The following is a 15,194-nucleotide window of genomic DNA, read 5'->3' as shown; positions in this document are numbered from 1 at the left end:
ACATCTTTGGCCTTGTTTACATATTTCATCACTGAAATCTCTCTCTCTCTCTCTCACAGCAATCATTCCCAGCCAAATGCATACCAATCAAACACTACCACCACAAACCACATTGGCTCTTCAAACTCTCCATTGCAAACAAATATCATCCCTGCTTTCTCATGAAACCTTCATCAAACACCAATGCATTAACACACTCAAAACCCTGAACTCCCACATCGTCACCTGCCTCGCAGTCCACAACAACGTCCTCTATGCTGCTTCCACCAACATAATCAGTGTCTTCGATTTATCCAACCACACCCACATCGATTCATTCAACGACAATTCCACTTCTGGGTCGGTCAAATCCATTGCATTCAATAGCACCAACATCTTCACAGCTCACCAAGACTCCAAGATTCGTGTATGGCAAATAAGACTCACACACCACCACCTAGTTTCCACGCTTCCCACTCTCAAAGACCGTTTGTATCGTTCCCTTTTGCCAAAGAACTATGTCTACGTTAGAAGGCACAAGAAGAGGCTTTGGATTGAACATTGTGACACGGTTTCAGGCCTAGTTATGAACAAAGGTTTAATGTACTCTGTTTCTTGGGACAAAAGCTTTAAAATATGGAACACTTCTGACTATTATTGTTTAGAGTCAGTGAACAAAGCTCATGAAGATGCAGTGAATGCTATTGCAGTATCTGACAATGGAGTTGTTTACACTGCTTCAGCTGATGGGTGCATTAGGGTATGGGAGAGAAATGATAGTGTGAAAAGACACACTTTGGTGAGTACCTTAGAGAAGCACAAATCCACCATTAATGCTTTAGCTTTGAATGGTGATGGGTCGGTTTTGTTTTCGGGTGGTTCTGACCGTTTGATCATGGTGTGGGAGAAGAAGATGATGATCAAGAATGGTGTGAAGAACAACATGGGTTTTGTGGAGGCATTGTGGGGTCACACAGGGGCTGTACTATGCTTAATCAACGTGCAGGATTGCTTGTTTGCTAGTGGGTCATCTGATCGGACGGTGAGGATTTGGCAATGTAAAGAACATGGGTATCAATGTTTGGTTGTGATGGAAGGACATGAAAAACCGGTTAAGTCGTTGGTGGCAGTTTCTGCTGAGGTTTCTAATGGTGTTGTTTCAGTTTGTAGTGGAAGTCTAGATGGGGAGATTAAGATTTGGGACATCTCGGGTTCTAGGGTCAACAACATATGTCCTCAAATTTGATTCAATGAAAATCTCATTTAGAAATTAAAAAATCATGGTCTATTTTTGGGTAAGATTAGTGGAATGATGTATTAGGATACGATATAAAAATTATAAATTGATGTGTTGACTTTTATGAAAAGTTAGTAGTTTACAATGTACTATTTATATTAGATTTACATTAGCATGTAAAATGATAAATTTTGCATGAATATGTAAAATGTTAGTATATATATTTGTTTAATTTATAATATAGTAAATCTTATATGAATAGTGCAATATTATAAACCAGTTATTTTTCAACTTTTAAATACAAAATTAATATAAATAATATGAAAATTATTTATTATATTATTGAAGTGGTATTAATAAGATTCAAATTCAAATTAGATTATAATATTTATGTAGTACACTTAGAATTTTTCGAAATTTGTATGGTATATAAAACAAATGTGAACTTACCAAGAACCCAAAAACAAATTTGACCTATTGGTGGGTGAAATTCAGAAATGAAATCACATGATTTTGCATATTTTATTTTGTAACATATTGAAAAGCTAGGTTAGAGCACTTTTGGGTTATAATTTATAACATATGATGGGAAACATGAAATCATTACTTCCAAGTCAATTTTGCTTCGTCCATGTCTTTGTCTTCATGACTTTTGCTTGGGTGACAATCATAGCACAAAAAAAGAATGAGAAAAAATAATTTAAAAGGCTTAAAAGGCTGCAAATTACATCACAAATAACTTCTTCTTCCTTTTGTTTTTTTTACTTTTTCAAGCAATAAAATATATGCATCTATATACTTTCATAGTGGAGGCGGCATGTTTTAAAGCATTTAGATTTTAGGTATATATTGCTTCATCGATCTCACATTGTGATATTCTTTTCTTCGAGAATATCAATGTCTCAAAAGTGCTATCTAGCTACCGGTTTTAATGAGCGGAAACTACACACAGAGGAAGCCCCTCCTAATAATTGAAACATGAGAGGGTTTTGTTTGTTAATTTAGTTGTTTGAGCATTAATTTAAATCATGTAAATGGCGTATTCAGTGACATCCAAATTGGCTATAGTTGAACATAAAGAAATTCATGTGATCCCAGCTTAAAATTCCATACATTTTGAATATGAAAACACACACACACACCCCCCAAAATAAAAAGGTAAAATGCCAAAGGGATCAGTTCAGAACAAGCCAATATGAATCTGCATTCCATAAAAGTGGGAGCAAGTGGGTTACAGTGTAGCAATGCAATTGATTTAGGTTTACAATTAAAAACCTGAAATTAAAGGAGTTTTGTCCCATTGAACAACATTGGTGAATGGTGGTTATTGCCTCTTTGCGTAAGTGGCTTTTTTTTTTTTTATTATTATTCAATGAAAATCTCATTTAGAAATTAAAAAATCATGTTCTATTAGTGGAATGGTTTATAAGGATATACGATAAACGTTATAAAATGATGTGCTAACTTTTAAATACAAAATAAAAATAATAAGAAAATTATTTATTATGTTATTGATATATTACTAATAAGATTTATTGTCAAAGTTAGTTTATAAGATTTTTATAGTAAAATTAGCATTTTTCAAGATTTGTATGCTATATAAAACAAATTTGAACTTACCAAGAACCCGCATACAAATTTGAATTATTAGCAGGTGAAATACATATGATTGTGCATATTTTATTTCATATTGAAAGTTTAGGGCACTTTCGAGTTTTAAAATATGGGAAACATGAAATCATTACATCAAGTAGATTTTTCTTGGTCCATGCCTTTAATTGTTTTCATGACCTTTGCTTGGATGACAATTATAGCACAGAAAAAAGAATGAGAAACAAATATTTTTTTTTTCCAAAAAAAAAAAAAAAAGCTTAAAGTCAAATTAGATTATAATATGAAAATTATATTATTGAAGTGGTATTAATAAGTTTCAAAGTCAAATTAGATTATAATATTTATGTAGTACACTTAGCATTTTTCGAAATTTGTATGGTATATAAAACTAATGTGAAATTACCAAGAACCCAAAAACAAATTTGACCTAGTGGTGGGTGAAATACTGAAATGAAATCACATGATTTTGCATATTTTATTTTGTAAAATATTGAAAAGCCAGGTTAGAGCACTTTTGGGTTATAATTTATAACATATGATGGGAAACATGAAATCATTACTTCCAAGTCAATTTTGCTTCGTCCATGTCTTTGTCTTCATGACTTTTGCTGGGGTGACAATCATAGCACAAAAAAAGAATGAGAAAAAATAATTTAAAAGGCTTAAAAGCTGCAAATGACATCACAAATAACTTCTTCTAGCTTCTTCTTCCATTTGTTTTTGTTACTTTTTCAAGCAATAAAATATATGCATCTATATACTTTCATAGTGGTGGCGGCACGTTTTAAAGCATTTAGATTTTAGGTACATATTGCTTCATCGATCTCACATTGTGATATTCTTTTCTTCGAGAAGATCAATGTCTCAAAAGTGCTATCTAGCTACCTGTTTTAATAAGCGGAAACTACACAGAGGAAGCCCCTCCTAATAATTAAAACTTGAGAGGGTTTTGTTTGTTAATTTAGTTGTTTGAGCATTAATTTAAATCACGTAAATGGCGTATTCAGTGACATCCAAATTGGCTATAGGTGAACATAAAGAAATTAATGTGATCCCAGCTTAAAATTCCATACATTTTAATTTGAATCTGAAAACACACACACACACCCCCCAAAATAAAAAGGAAAAATACTCAAGGGAGTTTAGAACAAGCCAATATGAATCTGCATTCCATAAATGAGTTTTGTCTCATTTAACAACATTGGTGAATGGTGGTTGCCTCTTTGCGTAAGTGCCTTTTTTTTTATTCAATGAAAATCTCATTTAGAAATTAAAAAATTATGTTATATTTTTGGGTAAGATTAGTGGAATGGTTTAAAAGGATATGATATAAACGTTATAAAATGATGTGCTAACTTTTAAATACAAAATAAAAATTGTAAGAAAATTATTTATTATATTATTGATGTGTAACTAATAAGATTTATTGTAGTAAACTTAGCATTTTTCAAGATCTGTATGCTATATAAAACAAATTTGAACTTACCAAGAACCCACATATATACAAATTTGAACTGTTAGCGGGTGAAATACATGATTGGGCTAGTTTTATTTCATATTGAAAGTTTAGGGCATGCACTTTCGGGTTTTAAAATATGGGAAACATGAAATCATTACATCAAGTAGATTTTGCTTGGTCCATGCCTTTAATTGTCTTCATGACCTTTGCTTGGATGACAATTATAGCACAGAAAAAAGAATGAGAAACAAATTTTTTTTTTTCCAAAAAAAAAAAAAAAAAAGCTTAAAGCTGCAAATAACATTACAAACTATTCTTTTCTTTCGTTTTATTTAGTTACTTTTGCAAGCAATAAAATAAGCATTTATATACTTTCATAGTGATGGATTGGCCGCACGCTTAGTTTTAGCATTTTGGACCGTCTCTCACATGGTGACATGCTTTTCTCCGAGAAGATCAATGTCTCAAAAGTGCTATCCACATGTCTTAATATGCGGAATCTACACAGAGGAAGCTTCATTGCCTTATTATGAAAGTCCCTCCTGATAATTGAGAGGCCAAAGTTAAGGTTTTGTTTTTTAATAAAATTGTTTGAGCATTAATTTAAATCATGTACATGACGTATTCAGTGACATCTAAATTGACTATAGGTGAACATATATAATGAAATTCATGTGACCCAAGCTTAAAACTCCATGCATTTGGAATCTGAAATTGAAAAAAAAAAAACACACAGACAAAAGAGTAAAATACTCAAAAGGGAGTTCAGCACAAGCAAATATGAGTTTGTATTCCGGCAAAGTGGGCGAAAGTGGATTACAGTGTAGCAATGCAACTGATTTAGGTTTATTACATTTAAAAACCAGAAATTAAAGGAGTTTAGTCCCATTTAACAACATTGGTGGTTGCCTCTTCGCGTAAGTGCTTACGTATATATAGTTTCAATTGAAATTAACCAGCATCATTTGTTCATTATATGAAAAAATCTAGTATTACAAATTAGCATACAACTTTTTTGCTTTAACTATGATGTAATAAAGTGTCAGTGATGAAAGAAAAGTGGTGGGTCTATATGTAAGTGATAAACAACCACTCACAATCTGTCATGATAGAGTTGTAATAAAAAGTTGTGGAATAGTTTGTGGTACTAGAACCACTCGTCGGTCCTCTAAAATTCATGTTTCGAAAGGAAAAGCACACTAGAGCTTGACCATGTTTATAAGGGCCTACTATAATTCATTTGATTAGGTGATCCCACTTAAGAATGATTATTGACTAATGTTATTGTCACTGTCCTGTTGGTTTAATGACAATCACTTTAAAATTAATTAGCAATCAGTTTGGGTACACCAATTACTAATTTATGTGAGATTTTAATTATGCATGGACACTATGTGCAGGGGCAAACCAGAGTCGGTGGTTTATGATAAAATCATAAAACTAACCAACATTCTTGTTCATCTTTCAATATAATAGACTTATCCATAGCAATAATAATAATGGAGTCAGTCATATTCAAACCAACTATTGGACAATTGCTTTATTTTAGTACATTTCTTTGTGTGAAATGTGCAAACAAATTGTGATTTAAATGTTTGTTGAAGATTTGTGTTTTACCTAAATATTCCTCTACGGTTAGCAAAGATACTACTCTCATTATCATAAATCATAAGCATGTGATTCTAACTTTTATAATGTATAACCACATAATACTATTTCTCTCACATGAATCGTGAATCTTACAATGAATATAATTTGTAAGACCCACTATTATATAAGAGGAAAGAGTTATATTTTCAGAGTTCTAAATTTTTACCCCAACCTAACTATTCATACATATTTTCATTTATGTATGACTTTTAACTGAAAACATGCATGAATAGGTTGAACTTTACAAGTGAGAAAAAAAAAAAAATGAAGAAGGAGGGGTGTTTGAACTAAAATTATTTATTTATGTTTTAGAATGGCTGAGAACATGAATATAGGTTGAACTTGAAGTTTTACAAAATATTCCTTCTTACCTTCATCTCCATGCACTAAGATCCCTTTGTATCGTTATCTACAACAATTTGTCTTCTCATTTTTGTCTTCATGGTATCTGGCTAGCTAAGTGCTAGTCCATATTAGTTGTCCTTTAAGCCATTCGAAGTCAGAAACAGTAAGCCTGTGTCTATGGCTCCATATATTCCATAGTATGAGAGGTTTTCCTAATAAAACATCTTAAATTACAAGTTTATAGTTCAAGTTCCCAAGGTGCCATAGAGGTTTAGTAATTAGTCACTTGTCAACAGAGAGTTGCTTTGCTATATATATAATATATATGATGAAAACAACACTTATTACTTATTATAAATAATAAACCTTCCTCAATTTATCATATGCCAAACTGAATTTTTCTTCTATAAGATAAACCAGACAACAGATGATATATGAGAGTTTTGGATTGGGAGACAAGGATAACATGCATTTCGCATATATATGTATTCCCCCAATGTCATACCGTGATAACCATAATTTGCAAACAAAAGAAACCAAGGTTTCAACACTCAATAAAATGTCGCTCACTGCACGTGTGGTTGGACTATGAAATTTTTTTTTATTAAGTATTGACTAAGAATCTCATGTAAACCTTTTGATTTTCACTCTATTTTATTGTTTAGTGTTTTCTTTTTCTTTTTCTTTTTAACTTTGGAATTAAAATTTGATGAAAAGTAATATTAGGGACATACTATTTTTCATAATTGATATCATATCCTGTTATAATTGGAGTAATATCATTTTCACATAAATCAATCATTAAACCATTTTTATTATGAACCAATCACAAGATTCACAATGAATCATGTTAGCAGTTGTGAAGATTGGAGAGTGTTGTGCACTTAATCTTGGATGTAATTGGAGAATGGTGTGCTGTTCCAAATCCAAGGCCCAAGTACTCCATGTTGACTGAAGAGTAAAGACAGGCTTATAAACAAATCTGCTTAAAGAGCACAAGGCCAAGGGCACATCTCTTTGATGTCAATTTAATATTTGCTTAGGGAGGAGGATTGTCACTATACAATGGAGTTAGAGAAACTGCCGAATGATTATGAAATAGTCGGGTTGGCTAAGGCCAAGTTTTGATGAAATCACAACAGAGACCACTCGACAATCAGCATGTAAATGTGGATGTCCACTTCGATATCTAGAGTCTAGACCCACGGAAGATTCTGTACATAAAAGTTGAGGTCCAACCGATTTTGTCATTGTGCTTAGGCCACATTTGAGATGTCCAAGCTGTTCATCTAAGCTAAAGGTTAGCATGCATATATTTTATGCAGTGGGTGCTTTTGAAGATTCACTTTCGTAAGGGAGATATGTTGTTTTCAAAAGCAACTAAAATACAATAATATAGTGACTTGTCTCCAAATTTAAGTCGAAAACTATAGATAAAGTCACTGCATAAGAGGGCCCTGTGGTTCCTGCTTACTTCAGAGGCTAAGATTTATGCTGTTGATTTTCCCCCACCCTTTTTTCTTCCTAACCCCACAAAAGGGTTTTGAGGTTTTCATAAAAGATGAAAAATGAATTCAGAAAATAAAGTGAACAAATAATATATCGGTTAGCCCCAAACCCAGCACGAAGATGGAATAAAAGTATAAAATGGTGGGTGGATTCTGGGTTGAGGGTACTGCTTCTTGAAAGGGCTACGCTTGGGCAAATGCCAACCCAAACCCATTAACAATTGTTCATAATACAATATACCCATTAACAATTGTTCATAATACAATACGATTCAAGTAAATGTTTTACTCTATGATGATTATTATATAATATACCATTAATGAGTTTTATTTTTATTTTTATTATATATGTAAAATTTAATCATAGATTTCTGATTCGATAACAAAATACTTTACTAATTAAACTATCTGTAACCTACATTATTCACAAGTTATCTACTTCTCTTTGCATTGCTTTCTTTTCTTTTCTTTTTTTGTTAGAGAACATTCGAACCAAATTAGTTTTCCTAGGATACTAGTCCTAAGTTAGAGCCAACAGGTAGCTGGAGCTTTTACAAAGAACATAGAAAACTTCAGTGGTACAAAAAACTCTGATGGAAGAAAAAAAGTCGAATTTCAAGTTCTCCCATGCCAATATGGGCAATCTCCTACACCAAAAATCTCAGGATTTTCTTGTCATGACTCAGCTAATTATAATCACAGAAGACCTGGACGACCAAGCTTCCAAATGGAGTAACAGATAAAGGTGAGTAGGCAACACAAAAAGAACTTATTGCACATTTCTAAATGTAATCCGGAATAGACTGAACCAGTCTGTCATGAATGCATCATATAAAGCGTAGAAACTAAAATATGGACAAGAGGTGACCTCAAAGGACCCAGCCACTAACTGTGGCCTTTCATATTTCTGCTACAAACATAAATTTCATACTTGATTTCACTAACTTCCTCAGATGTGCTAGTGAACACTGTATTTGTGCAAGTTATATATACGTGAAAAGAAGAGAGCGTATTTGTGATTTTGGAAACAAAAGATAGCATGGTTAAAAACATAACTCATTTAGCCTAAAACAAGTCATTTCTTGATAAGAGACCAAGAGCTAAGGCAGAGAAGTGAAAGACAAGCTCATAAAATGGAAGTTTCAGACAAAAAGAAACCAAGGTGCTGCTCTCTCAAAAATACTGGGGGATGGCAGATGAAGGTTACAGAGCTCTCTTGTGAAAAACACCAGATGCACAAAATTCATTCTATTTCCACTCTGTGTTACTGAAAACTATGTCCTATAGCAATTCACAGTTCGACAAAACTATGCACCACTACAAACAGAAACAACACAATATAACAATACTCTGTGAAACAATCTTAAGATTCCAACAACCCTGGATATGAGAATACCAAAATATGTTCTTACATACATTCTCTGACAGGTAACAGATATTGAAACAAGAAGATCTAGTGTAAGAATCTGGCTCAATACACAATTGCCAAGGCAAACTAGATATTGATATATGTCCCTCACTATGAGGTTTATAACAAGTATATACAATCAAAAATAAAAACATAAATCTTTGAGGCAAAGAAATAGCATAGGAAGTCACATAATTTTTTTTTTGATAGGTAATGAGAATATTTATTGAAAGAAATTAAAAGTATCTACAAGCTGCTCCCCAAGTACACAAGTGGTGCACTATGGAAAGCCAGACAAATGGGCAAAAAGTGCACTGATCCGAAAAATCCACGGGGGAAGAAAATGAAAGACCGTTCATCACAGTCATCCAATCATACAAGAAAGCAAAAAAGACCATTCCAACTACAAGATTGAATGCTCCTCCCCCTCCAAAGTATGATGATTCCACTCTCTTCAAATAGTCCACAAAAGACACAGAGGAATTGCCCCCCCTAAAACCTAACAAACAATACAAAGTCCAAGAGATACCCCTAGTGAAAGTTATCATACTTACACAACGAACCTCAATTTTTTTATGAGCCGCAGGAATATTACAGGGCAATTCGGAAACAAGGCTCCCCTCTAAGGTGGCAATTCATAGACCAAACATTACATGAATTACCAATTCAGGTGCATGTAACCAGAAAAATTGAGTAAATTCATAGACTAACATATCTTCCCTCACTACCCCAATCCACTTCCATCCAAATGTCCCCTAATCCTTAAAACACCTCCAGACAGTAGACACAGCTCATCTTTCTCATTGTGCCCCGGATTAGTGCAACATCCACCATATCACAAATGCATCTATAATGTTTTGTTTTATAATTTTCTTTTCTTACCTATTGTCCTCACAACATCCTAAGTTAACACCTAGCAATATACATTAGATCAACAAGTTGTTTATCAAATACGCAACAACTTCTTTAGCATAGCTTGTAATACTAATAAAAAACATTAAGTATGATAAAATCTGCATAAAGAGGAAGTTCCAATTCGGTTTATTTGTTCTAGGTTTGAGAAAAGAAAAAAGTGATCTTTCCAACAAAGGGTTTGCACTGCATTCAGTTGTTTCTCATTAGTCATTTGTGAATCTATCCTATTTTACTGAAGCTAATATTGAATTATTGATTACACATAAACTGCATCTTTTAATTGTAACTCTAAAAAATATGCTATTCTAATGACATCCCATTGTTCTGATATATAGTGATGCATAATACAAGCGGTACTTCAAAAGGCCAGTTCAAGCCGGGTTAATTGTGGTATATAGATGGCCAACCATTAGCAGGTCATACTCGGTGAACATTACATATAACTGTTGAGTAAATGTAACTAGACATTAAAATTGTACAAATCGACATTCCTACAAACAGAAATGATCAAAACCATATGTAAAATTCACCTTCATGGATTTTGAGGTACACTGCATTTTCACCAAGAATGATAATGATGAATGCATATGGAGTTTCATACAAATATGGGCAAAACTTAGGTACAATTCCTAAGGTGATGCACATTAGGTTCCCCAATTAAATCCAACTATACAGATACATTGACCAATGCAACATCAAGGTGTTATCTTTCCCCAAGCACAATTAAATTCAACTATGTGGCTAGCCATGGCCAATGCAGCAACATAGTTAAATACTGGGAACCTAAGATACAGTTCCTAAAGAACTTTGTCTAACTTTTGTCCTACAATTATTATGCCAAAACTATTGTTTTGATAGGTACAATAGAATTATTCGTGACAAGAACCTTTATCAATTGAGCTAACTTGAACTCACATAATGCCAAAACTAATAAATAACCAAAGAAAGAAAAGAAGTAAGCAACTTTCAGATGGTAACATAAAAATGTTAGCCCCCATTTCTAAAAATAATTCCCAAAATGAAAAACCCAAAAGAGAAAGAATGGCTAACAATTCCATTCCAAACTCTAAAGGTATTGCATTATATCTCAAAAACCTTCAACAAAAAAAAGAGATAACAATTATCCACCAATGCATTGAACTATGAACTCTCACCAATCATGTCCTAGACTTTCGACGAAGGCGCTTCCTAAGTTTCTTGTACTTATGCTTGTTCATCTTCTTCTTCCTCTTCTTCTTCACACTGTCAGCCCAAACCGTCCTCGAATCATCAAACTCGACCTCACCAGCCTCCCCCTCGGCAAATCTCTCAAACCCAGTTGAGAAAACAGGGTTTAAGCAATACCCAAATGGGAAACTTGGGAAGAATCGCAACAGTTGAGTGGGCTCCACCTGTGCTCCGCTTGTGGGACCCGAAAGAGGAATTGGGTTGTTTGCATAGTCTTCTGGTTTTTGAGTTTTTGCGATATGGGTTTGGTGGGGAATGAGAAAAAGTTTGGGTTTTGGAGATAGTTGGGTGTTGAGGGTTGTGATGGTTCTTATGGAGGATCTGTTTTTGGCGAGCTTGTGTATAAAGCTCGCCATTGTTATTAGACAGAGAAAGACTTTGGATAAACTGTGTTTGATAAGATGAAGTAAAAACTCAAAAATTGTAGTCTTTAGAGCTACACACACAGAAATTGAGCTCGTTTCTGTTGGGAGAAGATGAAACTTGAAAGATGGGGCTCGCTTCGAATTCGAACAAAAGGGGAGGGTAAGAAAGTAAGAATGAGAGTTGGATAAATCTTAAATCATAAATCAGACTTAAAACTTAAAAGGGTTATTAATTATAAATTATCTCTCTGTAGTTAGGGGTAATTTTATTTTCCTATCACCGGGCCTTCTAGCCCAGGTAGTACCCGGTCTCCTAGTAACCTAACAGTTCAAGGGTTTTATCCCCTACATAAACACTTAACCAGCAAAAAAAAAAAAAAATTGTATTTTCCTATTGGAATTTTTAAGCACTCACTAACCCTATGGGTTTGGGGTAAAATGCAATAATGGATGGATTATGCCATGTGAAGTAGGGTTGCCCAAACATCTGAAAAACGACTTATGTGCCTGTTATAACTTATACCACGGTGTGTTAAATTTTGATTGATTTACATATATAGTGATTAATGGTGGGTTAAATACTTTAAAACCTGACTTTATTAAGTCGAGAGTCAAGTTTCTCACATGAAATCCAACACACCTGACCTTTTTGACGGAAAACTTAAAGGTCACATATTTTCTAATAAAGGGGATTAGTGATTTAGAAATCTTCATTCTCGTTTTATTGCTATGATGCTGCTAATTTGCTACTCGTTACTGTTGTGTTACATCCACGAAATTGATTGAATTTGATCACTCGTTAGAAGGCATAATATAAATATTGTTGCCAAATAAAATTAATTAAATTTAGTAGCCGAATGGTTGAATTCATCACTTCAATTGTTGAGTTCAACTTTAATTTGAAAGATTCTTCATTGCCATATTGTCCCCTTTCTATGTCACTAGCTATCTAGGTCAAGTATGAGAGTCACCATGGAATTTAGTATTTTAAGTACTGAATTTAACATGAATTTGACACTTCTTGTGCTAAATTTACATTGTTTCATATTTTTCTAAAATATTTAGTACAATCAGCAAAATGCTAAGAAGATGAAGAAGACATTATACTAGCACAACACTTAACAACCCTTGAATGACCATTTGGGGAAGGAAATTACAATAGGCCATCAAAATTATGCACTTTTTTTTTTTTTTTTTTAATGTCACTAATGATACTCTTTGGTGAAATAAGTTGTCCCTGTTGGTTATACTCTTGAACCCTTATTTACCTGTTGATAAAACTAATAAAACCTTCTAGATACTATCAATTGGAACATAGTCACTCGAGAATTTTGACAAAGCAAGGTGATTAAACGCCTTGATTATTGTGCGAGCGAGATTCAGCACTAACATTCTATTGGGTTATGCCTGTACTAGTTTGGGACTTTGGAGATACTCATATGACAAATACTATGAAGTCTTTAATTGATTTAATCTTAATGTTAGTTGGATTAGGGACATTGACTTATGTATCACTTATCCATCATTCATTCGGGTGCAAGTGTTGCATTAGATCTCAATTGATTTACAAAAGGAAAAGTGAAAAGGGAAAAACAAAAACAGAAACAAAAAAAATGGCACGCAAGTTGGAAAAACAAAAAGAAATACTGCCCCCATGCAGGATCGAACTACAGACCTTCAGTTTACAAGACTGACGCTCTACCACTGAGCTATAAGGGCCATTTGGTTCTTCCAATTTCCCAGAGTCTAAGGGCCTGTTTGGGTAAGGAATTTTCGTCACTCAATTTCCGTCACTCAATTTCCATCACTCATCACTCATCACTCATAACTCATCACTCATCACTCATCACTCATCACTTATTTTTTAACACTCATTTGGCAACATCATTTTTATTTTCATCACTCAATTTTTTCACACTATTCATGGACCCCACAACTATTACTGTGTCAGACCACTTCTGTTTTGTTACCCGCGTACCATTTTCATCCACCTTCAGTATTTCCCTTTTTCTAATTTCCCCTTCCCCTTCAACCCTGTCTCTCTCCCAAAGTAGAAACCCAAACCCAAACCCAGAAAAATGTCTCAACCTCCCTCGCCTCGTCAGTACCATCATCACCGGTGAACAACGCCGAAGTGTCCGACGTGTACAGCGGCGCCATCTCGCCGTCGTGACCCATTTCCCAGCGGCGTTGACGAGGAAACCCAAACCCATTCAAATTTCTCAAGCTTTCTCACCTCGTCAGGACCATCACCACTCGCCAGTGAACAACATCGAACAAATTAACATCTACAGTAAGCTTCCATCTTCCATTCTAATTATTGACTTTATTAAAAATAAAAATTAAAAAAACCAGTAGTAGGAGTTTAGTACAAATATGGTAGACTGGCTTCGGAGTTTGGACACATTGGGTAATTATTAGACTGGCTTCAGAGTTTGGACAGCTTGTGTAAACTAAGTAGAACAAAAAAAATAAAATAAGAAAAAGAAAATCAAATTTCAGATTGGGAATAGAACTCATTCATTAGAACTCGTTCATAATTGTCTATTAGAACTCATTTATTAGAACTCATTTCAGATTGGCTATTATTACAACTCATTCATAATTGTCATTACATGATCCCGTGCAAAATCCTATTTCATATCTAACATCTGAAATACACCCAATCCAAAATTCATGCTTTTCTACGATTGTTGCTCTACTTGAGACATACAAGGAAGTCCGTCTTCTTTTTGCAAGTGATTCTCCGAGTGGGACAAGTGAACAGAGACAAAAATACAGTGAGGCCTGCAAACCCATAACCATTGAAGCAAAACAACAACCACAGTTTCAATCATTCAACTAAAATGGATACCCAAACATCAAACAAAGAAAAAAAAATAAAAAACTACAAACCCATAACCATTGAAGCAGAACACGCATAACCACGGTTTCAAACTCAAATAAAATGCTTACCCAAACATCAAACAAAGAAAAAAAAAGAAAAAAACTGGAAACCCATAACCATTGAAGCAAACCCAGATCTATGGTTTCAATAAATCATACAAAATGCTTACCCAAACATCAAACAACGAAAAAAAGGAAAAAAAAAAAAAAAAAAAAAAGAAACCAGCGAAGCAAACAGAGAAGCATTTCGTTACCGTGGCTGGTGGCGCGGTTGGCTGAGCTTGGAGCGGTGAACTTGTGCGAGAAGAGGTCAGGCCAGTGAGAGCTTCTTGGAATGGAGATGCTCTGCTTTACTGAAATGAAGAGATGAAGTGAAGAGAGGAGCTGATATGACTGAAGAGCAGTTGGAGACACTCTCTGAAAAGGAGCGCACCACGTGATTTCTTCTGACTGTGGGACCGGGTAAGTAGATTTATTTACAAAAATACCATTGAGTTATGAGTTATGGAAACTGAAAACAGCCAAAATGTGTTTTCAGTTTCCATAACTCATAACTCAAAAATCAGAGAATTGAGTTATGGAAACAGAGTTATGGAAACAG

At 34.0% G+C, this 15,194-nt stretch overlaps 2 protein-coding genes and 1 non-coding gene across 3 annotated transcripts; 1 reads left to right on the top strand and 2 right to left on the bottom strand.

Moving 5' to 3' along the window:
* On the top strand, window positions 1-1,360 carry LOC126702053 (protein JINGUBANG-like). Its single transcript, XM_050400660.1, has one exon. It carries the CDS (start codon window positions 77-79, stop codon window positions 1,223-1,225), a length of 1,149 nt encoding a protein of 382 aa, XP_050256617.1. The 5' UTR covers window positions 1-76; the 3' UTR covers window positions 1,226-1,360.
* Window positions 1,361-11,272: 9,912 nt separating this feature from the next.
* On the bottom strand, window positions 11,273-11,698 carry LOC126704297 (uncharacterized). The gene has a single exon (XM_050403297.1). It carries the CDS (start codon window positions 11,696-11,698, stop codon window positions 11,273-11,275), a length of 426 nt encoding a protein of 141 aa, XP_050259254.1.
* Window positions 11,699-13,354: 1,656 nt separating this feature from the next.
* On the bottom strand, window positions 13,355-13,426 carry TRNAT-UGU (transfer RNA threonine (anticodon UGU)). Its single transcript has one exon. It is a non-coding gene; the product is annotated as a tRNA-Thr (tRNA).
* Window positions 13,427-15,194: the final 1,768 nt, after the last annotated feature.

This window comes from Quercus robur, chromosome 10, assembly GCF_932294415.1.
Source record: "Quercus robur chromosome 10, dhQueRobu3.1, whole genome shotgun sequence".
Taxonomy (NCBI): Eukaryota; Viridiplantae; Streptophyta; class Magnoliopsida; order Fagales; family Fagaceae; genus Quercus; species Quercus robur.
This window is presented reverse-complemented; position numbering and strand designations above follow the sequence as displayed.

Bases quoted from the DNA above. Each gene is read 5' to 3' on its own strand.
- LOC126702053 (XM_050400660.1), top strand. From the start codon at position 77: ATGCATACCAATCAAACACTACCACCACAAACCACATTGGCTCTTCAA.
- LOC126704297 (XM_050403297.1), bottom strand. From the start codon at position 11,698: ATGGCGAGCTTTATACACAAGCTCGCCAAAAACAGATCCTCCATAAGA.